This window comes from Ambystoma mexicanum, chromosome 6q (assembly GCF_040938575.1).
Source record: "Ambystoma mexicanum isolate Mex_15411 chromosome 6q, UKY_AmexF1_1, whole genome shotgun sequence".
Classification (NCBI taxonomy): domain Eukaryota; kingdom Metazoa; phylum Chordata; class Amphibia; order Caudata; family Ambystomatidae; genus Ambystoma; species Ambystoma mexicanum.
In genome coordinates, this window is record NC_090937.1 from 610,650,480 (window position 1) to 610,665,275 (window position 14,796).

At 42.5% G+C, this 14,796-nt stretch overlaps 1 protein-coding gene across 6 annotated transcripts in view; it reads right to left on the reverse strand.

Annotated features, from left to right (window-relative positions):
• ABHD18 (abhydrolase domain containing 18) overlaps positions 1–14,796 on the reverse strand; it is a 1,329,419-nt gene that overhangs the window by 711,998 nt on the left and 602,625 nt on the right. For 5 of the 6 annotated variants that reach the window (XR_011282243.1, XM_069631098.1, XM_069631095.1 and 2 more), the window contains one exon: positions 10,227–10,252. Coding sequence is in view for 5 of the 6 variants with exons in the window: in XM_069631098.1 (XP_069487199.1) it covers positions 10,227–10,252 (26 nt within the window). In the remaining variant the exon portion in view is untranslated. Of the gene's footprint in view, positions 1–10,226; positions 10,255–14,796 lie in introns of all 6 variants that reach the window. The other variant, XM_069631099.1, reaches the window with a different exon arrangement.

Consider the following 14,796-nt stretch of genomic DNA (forward strand, 5'->3'; position numbering starts at 1 on the left):
ACCTCCCTGCCCTCTACCAGCCCTCGCAATATAGCCATCCTTCCATACATTTCAACCACCTCTTGTGTCAATTTGAACGGGACATGCGGTGCCACCCAGATTAGCACCCCCCGGGCATATGCAGAGTATGGCGAGCCCACTACGGTTCCTTTCCACTTTCTCTTAACTAGGTCCAACTTCTCCCACGTCAAGTACGTTTCTTGTAGTAATGCAATGTCTATTTTCTGCCTTTTCAGATACATCATGATCTTGTTTCTTTTCAGGTAGCTGTTAAGGCCCCTGACGTTCCACGTTATTATCCTGAGGTCCCCCATAGGTCGTTAATAAGCACCCACCCGATCCTCCATCGATTACGTCCCTTCATGCACCGCACGTGCCGCAAGCTGGTTCTCCCAAATAGGCTCGAAACAAAACTTAAACTCCCCATAACCACACACACACAACTCCCCATCCCCCAACTTTCTGCCCCTCCACCCCTCCCCCAAAAATACCCTCCCCAACAGTTGCCCAGCTCCATTCCTGGATCTCAGGCATCCCCACATCTAGCCCTGCCGAGCGCAAGCTTCTACTCAGGGCTCAGTAGGATATAGCCGCCCTAATGGCCGCTGAAACTAATAGTCTATTGGGGTAGTTCGTCCGCGTTCTGTTGCTCCTCTCAAAAAAACATTACACATTCAATTGCCAAACCGTTACCGATTACAGTTACACTCACTATATTCCAGTCCGAATCGAGCACCAGGCTCAGATCGTGTACAAAGTTCAGTTAGTCACAGCTTCTCCATACAATCAGGGTCCCTTTCCTTACTGAATCTTCATTTGGTATGATCCTGCCGATCCCGATCCGCTTCTTGTTCCGGGCAGCCCTGTAGGTCCAGCCATGCGACAACATCCTCAGGGGTATCGAAAAAGAGCGCTTTGTTCCTATGTAGCACTTTCATTCGTGCCGGGTACAGAAGCATATCTGATTCCTGCTGCCCTCAGCCTCCTTTTGACGGCTACATAGCTGTACCTCTGCCTCTGTACCAGCATCGTGTCGTCCGGATACGCTGTGATGTTGGTGGATGTTCTCTCTATCGTGCCGCCCTTACGAAAGTATTCGAGGATCTTCTCTCTATCTCTGTAATTCAGGATCTTCGCGATGATCGGTCTTGGCGGGGTCCCCGGCCGGGGTTTCCTCATCAGGGCGTGGTGCGCCCTCTCCACCATGAATCCCTGCGAGAGATTACCAGCTCTGATCCCTTGCAGGATCATGTTTTCAACATAGTTTGTGGGATCTTGGCCTTCTTCTCCCTCCGGAAGGCCAACCACGCGAATGTTGTTTCTCCTCGCTCTTCCTTCCGCCTCTTCCACACGATTTTCCAAGTTAGCGACCTGTTGTTTTAAGACCTGAATCTCCTTCACATTGCTCGTGCTAACATCGGTATTAATCTTCACCCCACTTTCCAAACCGCTGGTCCTTTCTGCAAGTGCCCTAACATCTTGACGAAGCAGGGTGAGTTCTGTGCCAACAGCATCGATCTTATTCTCCAGAGCTGTACGCCATTGCCAAGTCCCATTTAGCGCTTAGCCCCATTATAGCTTCTAGGATCTGGTGCTTATCCCCTTAGGGGGCATCCTCCGCGGGGGTCTCGATCGCGCTCTGTACTGATGTTGAGGGGGTCCGTTGCATTCTCGTGAAAGTCTCCATCGTGGGTTGCTTGGTCTTAACTCTCAACCCTTTCGCCGAAATGGCGCTTCTCGCTGCTCCTGTGCGCCTCTGCTTTAGTGCTGCTGTCGCACCATCCTCGGTCCGACAATGGTCAGGCTTTCAGGTCGCCAAACGCACATTCGAGATGGCACTTCGGATTGTCTTGCGGATGGGCTATGGCCTTCCACTCCCCATGCAACTTCCATAGGCCTCGTCACCCAAGCATCCAATGTCATCTCCTCTTGCGGTCAGATCGCCGAGGCTCCATTCGCGTATGTCAGGCCAGGCGCTTTCATGGATTCGACCACTCTGCCATATCGCCCAATTGTGTTGCTTCTCCAGGCAATTTACCGCAGCCGTGTACCGCAGGTCCGGGGAATCAGTTTCGTTTCTCCTCGGAGGCCTTTCCTTTGTTAGCCGCCATCTTGGTGTCAAAGCAGCTCCACAATCGCACCGACAAAACCATGTATATCTCACGATTCTCGGGGACTATGAGCTTCTACAGCGAGCTTCACTTATCTTGCAGCTTCCGACACCTGATCCTCAAAGTTCTAGGCGCTCGTTGCAGTTTCAGTAGGTAAATTTGGCAAAAATAGAGTCGGATCATCAGGAGCTCCTCACGCAGCACGTCCTATTCCATGGCCAGTTAGCCACGCCCCCCCCAATTAATTAGTTCCTTAAGTTTAGCCCAGCCTCAGATGAAGAGCCGGTTTAAGCTCGAAACACGTGTCAGGCTGTTCCTGTGTTCAATAAACCTTTTTGACTATCAGCTCTTAATTGCATACTTCCTTGGCTCAGTGTGACTGGGATCCGCCCGTGTTTAACTTCACTCTTGTGAGAGTAGGTCCACTCTTTGGGGAAGACAGAATGGAGGCAGATGGACATGTCTAGAATGTCCAGATACCACGTTCCTCCTGGCCCAATCCGGAGCAATAAGGATCATGGATTTACCAAACTTCCTCAACCAACTGATGGCATGAGGAATGGCTGGGACTGGTGGGAACTCGTACAGGATTGGCAATACCTAGTCAACTATGAACGGGTCTCCCAAAGCTCCTCTCGGAGGAAATTCCCTGAAGCAGAACAGGTCACACTTTTGATACTGGACACAAATAGATCTAATTAAGGGGTTCCCCCAAAGGGCAAAGATCTCTAGAAGGACTTCCTGAGCCAACACCCACTCATGGGAGATTGTGCCCTGCCTGCTCAGAGCATCTGCCATCATATCTTCTTCTCTTGCCAGGTGAACAGCTGATAGAGATCCTGTTTTGTAGCTCCCAAAACCAGAGCTGCATTGCCTCCAGGCACAGTGGTAATGACCCTGCACCTACTCTTTTGGGGAGGTAAGGAATGGCAACTGTTGTCTGACATTATCGAGACATTCTTCTAAAGGTTTACATGTACTCTTGATTCTGATGATGGGGACCAAAGCCCACTAATCAGAAGATCGCTCATGTGAGCTCCCGATCCCGTGAGGGAAGCATCTCTGACTACAGTTATCTATGGCCAAGGATGCCAAAAAGGTTCCCTTACCACATTCTCCTTGCAAGCCCACAACAGGAGATCCCGTGCGATCTTGCTTGTGACCTGAAGAAGGTCCATCTTCCTGCCTGAGGACTGTGACCATTGGAGTACGAGGGCCCAGTGGAGGGACCTAATCCTAAAGCCGGCCTCTGGCACCAGGAAAATGCAGGCTATCATGAGGCCCTGCAACCTCAGGAAGTGGAATGCAGGCATACATTGGGAGTTCTGAAATGTTGTTACCATCTGCAAGATAGGTTAAGCGCTCAACTCGGAAGATTAAGCTTTCCACGAGGAAGAGTCCAGGACCACTCCAATAAATTGCAGCTTTTGAGAAGGTGTCATCTGGGACTTCTTGAAGTTGAGGGAGAAGCCTAGTTTGTGGAGAGAGTGGCAGGTGCTGCTAAAATGTTCCAGAGCCTGTTCGTGAGAACAGGCTCTTATTCGCCAATCGTCTAGGTAGGGAAAGATGTGAATCCATCCCCACTTTAGATTCACTTCCACCACTGCAATCAACTTGGTGAAAACCCTTGGGGCGGAGGTGAGCCCGAAAGGCAGTACTCAAAATGATTGTGAGAACTGCCAGTGGCAAACCTCAGGTCTTTTCTGTGCTTGGGATATACAGGCACATGAAAATAAGCCTCCTAAAGATTGAGTGACACCATCCAATCCTGGAGCTGTAGAACATGCAAGATCTGCGGAAAAGTTACCATCTTGAATCTGTCCTTCCTGAGGAAGTTGCTCAAGCGCTTCAGTTCCAAGACAGGTTGCAGCCCTCCATCTGTCTTGGGAACCAGAAGATAGGTGAAGTGCCAACCCTGGTAATGTTTCATTACAGTGAGCAAAGTGCTCAGAGATTTTGGAGCTGTGGCAGAGGGCAAGGAGGGGAGGACTGCCTGAGCAGCTTTTCCTCCATGGCCGCTGGTGCACATGAGAAACTCCTTTATCGTCTCTGGGTAGTTTGACATCTTCCCCTTTGGCTAAAAAAGGAATAGTAGAGAAAAGAATGCCCTCTCCAAGCCTGCATAGGCAGCTGTTGCTGTAGCAGACAAATTGCAGCCCTTAAGGATTTCACAGCAGCCTTAGAGGTTTGCAGCTTTTCTAGGTGGTCATCAGCCTTTGGTCCAAAAAAGTTTCACCCATCGAAGGGCATGTAAAGGAGCCTTGATTGGACGTCAGAGGGAAACCCAGATGTGCATAATCACACAAAACTCTGGATCACAGCACTCAAGCACATACGCCAGTTGACGAATCAAGGCCTGACTGAAAGGACTGGGAAGAAGCTTCCTTACCATCATTGAGGAGGTTGAAGCCACTCATCTTCCCTTCTGGAATGTTTTCTGCTGCCTGGGAAATAAAATTCCATAATGTATAAGTGCATTTCACCAGAGCACAATATGAACCAATGGCTTTCAGTGCCATGCTCCCAGCAGAGAATACCCTCTTAGCCAGTGTGTCGTATTACTTATCATCCCTATACAGTGGGAAGGTCGGATAAGATGTGGCCTTTGAAGTGGAATTAGCCACCTGCACCACCAAACTCTCTGGTAAAGGGTACATGGGGAGTAAGTTATGGTCGACAGAAGAAGGTTTGCTCTTCTTCAACTCCATGTTTACAGCAGGAGTGGCGTTGGTTATTTGGCAGTTTTCTACAATGGTTTATTTTAGTGCCGTATGGAAGGGCAGTACAGGGTCCTTAGGATGGCCTCCATCCAAAATGTCTGCAAGATCATCCGGGGTAATTGTACTTAGCAGGACACCCCCAACCCAAATACTCCATCACCCTATTCATGACCGTTCTATTGGCCGCATTATGGTGAGAATGTATGGAGTGGAGTGTCAAATTCTGCCTCAGGAGGGGTATCCAGAACACTGGCTTCTTTCAGACAAGTTGCTGGGTCTTCAAGCCGAGACTGGTCAGCGACCAACTCTTCTGGAGCATTGGGAGTTCCAAAATATTCATATCCTACAGGTCCATCATCTTCCTAGGAGATCGACCCAAAGGATCTGAAGAAACCAGTCTTAGATTTGGGTTTAAATCTAATCTCCGAGGTAGATGTTGAAGGGCACTTCGACTCCTTTGAGGAGGAAGTAACAGAAGCATTTTGCTTCGATTAAGTCTCTGTGGTCGACGCTAGGCAAGACATCCCGGAGGTCCTCAGACTAGGGCTTTTGGGCGTGCGGTCAAGGCCTTGCAGGTTTCTCTGCTGTTCTAGGAAGACGCAGTGGTTTCAACAGCCCTTTTTGGCTCTTGAGGGACCAGGAGAGGCTGTCTTTCGAAAAGACCTCCATCATCTTTTCTCTGACCTGTTCCCAATTGGGTGTTATCAGGAAAATATACCTGATGCTCGTCAGGCGAGGAGTCATAGGACGAGGGACAATGGTGTTGTTTCTTCAACGACTTCCATGACAAAGAGGAAAAATGAAGGGAATCGCTCTCTCGCTCCTGAATCTTGACCTTTCCGAATGTCAAGATCGTTTCTTGGGCCTTTCTGGAGATTGTTTCTAATGGAGCTTATGCTTTTGGAAGATTTTCTTTTTGAAGGTGTGGAAGACGGAGACTTGGAAATTGACCGCCCTAGGGTGAGGTTCGATATTCTCTCCTTCAAGGCCTTGCTGGTCATCACTTGGCAAGAGTTGCACTCAATGACTTCATGTTCTTTGCCGAAGCACCAGAGACAAACCCTGTGAGAGTCAGTGATCGACATCTTCGAACCACAGTCCGCGTATCTCTTGAAGCCTGCCTTTGACACAGACATTGTGAAGATTTTACTCCCAAAAAAAAAAAAAAAAAAAAAATGATGTTAGTCAAGAGATTCACACAGGTGAATCGAACCGTTCTGAGAGGGTGTTGTGTAATTGGAAAAACAGAACTGAGGCAACGGGCGCAGTGCATGCTATTTATATGGTCATCAACGTCACGTCCGCACACAGGAATGGTAACTGTCAAGGGATATCGACTCGATGCCGCACAGCGCCTTCTGCTGTCGATACATTTCTGAGCCTGCAAGCAGGAAATCGGTATATTGAAGATTTGGAATCCATGGGAGGGCACAATCCATTAGAACGTCTAATTACTTTATTATGTGCAGCTAGCTAACAAATGTGATAGAATGTACTATTAGTGTTTTCCAGAAGAACAGGAAACATGAAGGCCTTGTGATCCTGTATTGTGTTGCATAGAACATGGGTCAAGCTGTTTCAAAATTTCAATTTTTATCTGTTTTTACCTTTTGCAAGATTTAGTAACACTTTTTTTAAAGATTGATAATGGACCCAGAGTATTATACACGTTTGAGTACATGTCCATTATTTTGAAGTTTTATTTATTACTTCAGGATTCATTAAAGTATTTTCAATAGTTTTGTTTAAACTTTGAATTAAATCATGGATTTCTTCATCTTTACATTCAAAAGCATTACCTTCCATAATTACTTTTCTGAAAAGGAAAAATGTATGCATTAGCCCCACATATTTCTTTAAATGTTTTGACACTGTATTGGTTTAAACCTTGAAAGGGAATTTTACACTTATAAAAAAAAAATGCCAAGACTTTTGGGGAATTTAAGGTTTTATTTAAGAATAAAATCTCATCTACAAAGGATTTCATGTGATATTTTTAGCCATGTATCTGTGTGTCCTTTTTTTGTTATATTTAATTAATCTATCCATACTTTGTGTCATGTATGGCATATTTCTTTGTATTGATAATGTTTTGCTTGTGCAAAGTAGTTTTCTTATGTTCTCTTATGTTCTCTAGTTGTATGTTGGCTTCTGTTAGCATGCATTGAATGTGTTAATGTGTTTTCTTCACTAGTGTTACAACTTTCACTCTTTTTTCTTTCTGTTACAGATGATCCATTTTGAACTTGGTTGTGTTTTGTACTACTATTATTGTTTGTGTACTGCGTTTGTGATTTCTTTTAACTTTTTCTTGACATTTTGATTGTTGGTATTTTTTTCATGCCTACATTTTCATCTGTGAAGTACAATGAAACTAATAACATTAGCACCAGAATATATGAGTTTGGTAAGTATTTTTTCACGTTGTCTTTTGATTACAGTCTGAACTATGTGCGATATGGGTCATGTTTAAACATGCTTTTGTTATATACAACATCATGAACTCATTGGAAATATAAATATTTAATTTGTAAATTACAAGTGGCAATGGCTGCTTATTGTGTTATACACACTGTCAAACGTAATTTACATAAGCTTAGCATTCCATATATATTCCTATGTACTTGTTAAATAGTACATTGTTTTCCTTACTTGGTTTTGTAGTGTAATAAACTGTTCACCACACGGTGTGCCAATTTCCATTATGGGCCTGGTTTCCGTGACATTTGCATTTGTCAAAAAATTAATACTACAGAATGTTTCTATGTTCTGGGGCATGGTATTGTAGTTGGTGGTGGTGAACTATGCATGGGTATAGTAGTATGGATGTGTTTTTGTGCAAGGTGGTCATTGTAATGTGAAGTGTAAAGGTTGTGTATGTTTGGGCTGTAAAACACGTGCAAAGTATATACTACGTGGTTTATAATGTTTTGACTGCAAACATCTAAGTTGACAAATATTGACCTATAGTGCAAATGTATTGTATGTTTAAAGCAGTACAATGAATGTAACTTTTTGTAATGTGTGTATGCATAGCAGAGTGTGCTATGCATGTCATTTTGTTTTTGTAAATTGCAGATAATCTGTATGTAAAATGTTTTAAAATGTGCAAATTTTCTTCTATTTTCTAAATGAATCTTACCTAATCAATTTGGATGGTCAGAGATGTAGCTCGTTGGTTAGAAAACTATGTACGATGAGCGTTTATGATTTTAGGATTGTTCAATATTACAGGCAACCGTCATGGGCATTGAGGGGCAATGTGTGGAGGTCATTCTAGAGTTTTTGAAAGGCTATCACAGAAGTGGATATTATATTCCAGACACATTCTCCATGTTGGTGTAAGGGCCTTGGCTAAATAAAAACACCAAAACTTAAAAGGCAATTGAAGCACAATGTATTAAGGTTATTTATTAGTTCCCAAAATGCCACATTGTATTTTATGGCTTGACTGCTCGGAAAATGCTGATGGGACCGTGGATCTGGGTGTGTTAATATTTACGTGAGAACAGTATATGTATTCTGTACCACTCTATAATTTTCGAAGTAACACTACAAACATATCTGGTTCAGATGGAGTACATTTGAATCATTATGGCAATGAATTATTTCTTCAATATGTAATGGAATTCTTATCTAATCTTTTACAATATAAGCAACTGCACCTATGCATGTCGTATTTGTGTTGCTGTAGGAGTTAATCTAACAATGTTAAATATTTTTGTTTACTATGTTTTAGTGGTAAATATTAAACTATGTGAAAGGTTTTTGAAATTTAGAATGGATGTGTGACGAGCTTTTCTAAAACAGGTAAAATATAGTTATTGTACTGTTTGGCTGTAGTGTATTGCAAATGTTTGTCTGGACTTATGTATGATGTGTGCATGTAATGAGTAGATCAAGCTATGCCGTTTTGTTAAATGTGTACGTATGTGCACTTACTCATGTATGTTCCATGAGTGTGTCTTTGTACGTATGTAATTGGTGTTGTATGTATTTGTGCGAGACGTCTTTTTTTGCGTGTAAATCTAATGTAATTGATACAAAAAATATGCTTATGTGTGAAGTACAGATGAACGTTAAGTTATTTTTCCCCAAAAGTGGCAGTGTATTTTCGAATTTTGTTCAGAGGCCAAAATCTTGTAAATAAGTATGTCTGTGCCAAAATCAAAAAAAATTAAAAACAGACAATTTAGAGATATGGTGGACGGAAAAGGGTTATTTTTTCCTATGCTAAAACCCTATGTTCAAATGTGTTTAACACATGATTAAAAGAATTGTATTTTTAAATATGAAGCAGTCTATGTAAAAATCTGGAATTTCCCTTGTAGTGGTGGATGCAGCCAAATCGTGCTGTGGCAAAATTTCACAATTGAAAATTGCTTGCAGCGCCAGTCATCTGGAGCATGTGCACTTTATTTAGCACACATTCTACAGTCTGTACAAAGCACATAACATTAACACTTACAATTATTGTGAAGTACTGCCAATATCCATCGTATTGTTCCCTACTGAATAAGCCATCTGTCCTGAATCCAGATGGTTATTTTTTACATCTATACCATAGGGGTAAGGTATAGGGGGAGGTAAAAGGGTAACAGTTTGTTCCTTTTTTATTTGTTTGTTTTTTCTTCTTTTCTCAAGCGCTTATCCAAACTTGCACAGATGCACTAGTAAGAATCTAATGCTGACTCTAAGATATGTATAACTCACGACTCAACACCACAGTTCCATCTTCTCCTTGCATGATTGAGTATAGTCGGATAATGTGCACATGAAATGTGAAGTTGTTTATTGAAGTTTACACTGTTGTAAAACTAATAAAATCATTTTTTTTTAAAAATATTGTGAAGTTATTAGCTGCACAAAAATGTGAGCAATAGGAACCCTTTAACAAAAGGAGACACATTCCCACACTTTTAAAAAGCAATGGTCTATACTGCAGGAAAATAATAAAACTATAAAAACATGTTCTGCACAGACCAGGACAATATTTATGGTAATACCTTCCACTCCAATTTAATAGCAATATCTCCAATCACTTTGTAAAAGTGATACCAGATTAAACCCGGTATTTAAACTATGTTTCTCAGCAGAAAATTATGACTTGAAAAGTAGATTACTAGCTCTATGTTAGCAGACGGTTACTCAAAGCATAAATACTATTTGGTACAATACTATGAAAGTCATCATAGACAAGTCAGATTCATGGATATGAGGTCAAAGAGAAACCAAATAACTAAATAATATAGAAATACATAACTTAAAAAATGTATTACAAGGACTGTCATAAGAGACGGAATCTTCATGGACACCAAAAACCATATGTGTGCATCTGCATCTAAATCTACACATGTATAAAATGCTGAAGGATAGAGTAAAACAGAACACTTACACTTGGTCCTTTGGTTTTCTGCAGCCATGTAACATGACGTTAAGGACAACTCTACAGACAATCACATGTAATTTTTAAAAACACTGCTTACAATTATCTGGAAAACTGTACCCTTCCAATTATCTACAGCCCATATCATTGCCATTTTTGATAACCTTGTACCAGAATGAGGTTACTAGGTTCCACTCTCTTCCTATTTCTAACATGACTTATCTGTATTACTTATATTTAATATGATTTCTTCATTGGCAGAAATGTTTCAGACAATGTTATCCAACCTCTTACAGATTTATGAAACCTTCCATGTGTTATTCAAATCCGCAATGACTCCAACACAGTCACAAGTTAAGTTGTCAATTCTTTAGAGAGGAAAGTAGCACTATCATATACATAGACAGGGAATGATGAAAAAGACTACTAGCATGATTCCATAATGCCCGTGTTCCATTCATTTAACTAGTGGACTGATTGAAATAATTTTGAAGAGTTCTGGTTCACATTGGTGGTATGAATGTTACTCCGTTCAGAGGAAATGTTAGCATGTATATATTACTTGCATTGGATGCAGAATGTCTTGAACGGAGTACTGAAACCTAAAATGGTACAATTTACTCACTGTAGGGACTCTTCTGTTGGTAGTGCTCAGTCTACCTTTGTCCAAACTCATAAGTATGCCCTGCCCTGCTGCCAAACCACAAATCTAACAACCTCAAATACTAGAAATCATTTCGTACAGAACTAGGAAAGCCTGTTTCAAGGTTATATTTGGGGCAGAGAATCTGGCATTGGACGCATACTAGATTATCAATGTCTTGATTCAACGCAGTAGTACTTGGTGCACTGAATATGGGCTATCTACAATGTGGTATGGGCTGACATTCAAGAAATCATTGTGACATTGATAATGTGGAATTTCTATCATTCAAATCTACATCCACCCATTAAGTAGTAACCAAAAGACTTTAATTAGGTAAAACTAATTGTGTACAAAAATATTTTCTAACTGGTTTCCTGCAAACTAACGATCCGGGGAATGCAATACAGGGAAACGTGCCGTGCAGAAACGGGCATAAACATCTCCAATCACTTTGTAAACTTATGTGAGTGTTACCAGATCAGACCCAGTACTTAAATGATATGGTTCAGCATAAAATTATGACTTCAAAAGTATGTTATTGACTGTATTTTAGCAGACGTTTATAGAGGTTTTCTCAAAGAACCAACACTATTTGGGTGCAATATGTAGAAAGTCATCGTAGGCAAGTAAGATTTATAGGTGTGAGGTCAAAACAAAATAAATGAACACTATACAAATAAATAAAGACACCTATTAGTAGGACGGTCATGAGATATAGAATCTTTATGGATGTATGGAAAAGAAATCCAGGATGTTCAGGGTTAGGCAGAAACCTGTGCAGTTCCCTCTGGGACCACTACAAAAGATTTAGGACTAAAGGTGTTTGGCAGTAAACCCACTTGGTAGCAGTCTGTACCACACAGATTCACTTGGTAGCTGTGGCTGAGCAGTCAGACTTCCCTCAAGAAGAGTTAGACAGTATACAGAGTATTCACAATAGGTCAAGAGAACAACATAGAACTTACTTAACACTGACCAGGGCTTGGTGTAAAAGAGATATAATTATTTATTTAAAACCACATCTAGAAAAACACACAGGCACTAATAGTAAGCAATTCAAAAACACGGTCACTAAAAGATATACACTCCTTTAAAAGAATATTAGACAAGTCTTAAGTAAAGCCCCACTTATTTTCAGACAGCGGTGAGCGCTTAACGTAGATGGCACTCTAATAATTTGTTTTAAAAAGGGAGAGAGAAGCAGTGAATGAATTGAAACAGATCCCAACACTTTTTCGCGAACACAACAAGAGGGGAAGGCAAAGTAACATCATGAATTCAGAGTCAGTAGGCCGGATCTGCTTTAAGAGGATCAAAACGAAATGTGTCCAAGGTCACACGGTTGCAGTGCACAAATGTCTTGTAACGGTTCAAAAAGGAGTTGGACCAAAGAAAGGGACCAGTTAGAGGGTCAAGGCGGCCAGCCCAGTCCAGAAGATTAAGGGGTTATTACCTTGTAGCAATCTTTAGAAAGGGAGGCCTGGAAAGGGAGTGGCGAGAATACTCCAGCGGGGGCAGTTCCTGGCAGCGGATACAAGTCAGTGCTTCGTCCGGGGGAAGAGAGGATCTCGTCGGGGAGGAAAACATGAGTCCGTTGCACTGCCAGGGAAGAAACCAGCCGCAGAGTTTCTCAGGTACAAGGAGCGGTCCGTTGATTCGCGGTCCAGTGGTAAGTGGCTATCCGGCTGCCGGGGTGCTTGGCACGGGCAATTCGACCACAAACCGGTCTGGGGTGCGAAGAGAAGAAGGTAAACTGGTTGTGCCCACCAGTCAGGGGAAGAAGCCTCTCCAGCCGGGAGATCTTCTGTCATCGGGAAGTGGTGAGTCGGTTCCGCAGGGCTCCACCGGTGGTGTCGTCGTGGTAGGTCGGCTCAGCTTCTCCCTCGTCGGATTCTCAGGTCCTGTGGCGACTTCTGAAGTTCCAGTCCCCAAAGCCCTGCTTTTATGCAGCATACCCCCATTCACTCAGCCTAGCTGTCAATCAAACATGCTAAGTGGCCAATCACACAAGAGTGTGACTTTTGAGTTACCAAGGTAACTCAGTCCAGGGTGCCTAAACCCCCTCCCACACCTCCTGTGGTACCCAGACAGAGTGGCACCACTTTTGGAGGCTTCTGTGGAGAAGCCCGCCAAAAAGTGGAACAAAGGGCTCGACTTGGGTTGGAGTCACAGAAGAGAACACAAACGCCATTTTAGAATCGATTCTTGGCAAAAAATACCAACCGGCGAATTTAATATTAATTAAATAAACCGGCGGTATGTTCGAGGCTATGAGAATTAAATAATTAAAGTTGGTAGCCTCGAACAATGGGAAAATCCCATAGGAAAATATTCGCGGTCGAATATAAAAAGTAGTTTCCACTGCCACCAGCCAAAACTCGATCAGGGGGGACGGAGACGTGCCCCCTCGACTAACAGACCCTGGGGCAATCTAATTGCCCCGACCAGTACGTCCACAATATGATGGTTTGTACTGGTTTCTGTTAATAATTTGGGACTAGTAAAGCCAATGGTGACTTTACATGCCCTGGGAGACAGTAGTCAGTCCCGGGGTATGGAGTCTATGGTGGGGTGTCACTATGACACCCCTGTGTTACTGCACGGAGGGTGCTGTGTAACACACATAGTACAAACACATGAGACCCTATGGAGTAAAGGACCCCATAGCCCATAAAACACATTAACAGTCAAAGGAACACCATAAATCATGTCCAAGAGTGGGAGAAAAAGAGTCTCACTCTTGGCAGGAGAAAAAAGCAAACTCTAGAAATCCAGCAAAGCTGCTGGGGGACTCACTAGGTTAGGAAATTCAGCCTAAAGAGAGAATTCTCCGTAACATTCAGAATAAAATTGTCTTTAGCCTGCTTCATTAATGAGCAGATAATGCATCAGTGCTAGAGGTCTCTGATGCAGGACAGCTATGTCATCTACAATGACTGACCAAAGGACACTTGCTTTGTATACATTATTATGATACCAGATTAGCTTTTAGGCATCTGGCTGCTGTATTCTTAAAAGGTTTCCCCTCTCTGGAGGATTTTTCTAAATCCTACATTTGGGTAATACTGAAGACTACCTAGTGTCGAGTAAGGGTGCAAATAAGAACTCCTGCATCACAGCATTTTAAATAGTTTGACTTGCTGTGATTGGTTCACTCTCCAATAGATGGGGCCTTTTTAGGAAAAATATACTTGTATAGATTGAACTAGTTTCTTACTTGCAACATGTTTTGCCGGTGATGATTTTATTGTTGAATTAAATGTTTTAGGCTTTATTTTCATACTTATTAATGACTAGCGGTTCACTTATAGTTTATTTTGCTTGTTTTATGGACTATGTCCGAAATAAACATGAAGGGGCAATTATATACAAACACACACACACTTCCCCCTCAATAGATAAATCCAAGTGGCACTGCCACTACTAGGCACCAGAAAATGTCATTTATAAATATTTGTCTTTTTTAATTGCTAGTTATCTAATAGTGTCAATAGGGCACAATGTATTTCATCAGAGGGTATGTTAAATCAGTTAAATTATCCCCATCCTCTAAGTGTACTATTAACTTACAAATCATATATAGGCCTCCTGTCTCCATCCCCAATTTACAAGAGCACCTCATCCACGTCCTAGGCATGAATCTAAAAAGCTCAACAAAAACCCATCTTACTTGGGGACCTTAATCTAGGTTTCTCTGACCCCAAGGACAAAGCAACCTCTTCCGTAGCCAAGGGACTCAAAGACCTTGGGTTCACACAAAAGGTTACTAAACTCACTGTAAAGACCGCAGCGTCAAATGGGTGGCAGACCTCAAATGCTCTACCACCATCACCTCCAACTCTGCTTACCCATGGACGGACCATAAGTGCATCCAATTTTCCATCCCCATGGAGCCAACTGCTAAAATTCTCTCTTATGCCCCCCCAGCTAAGG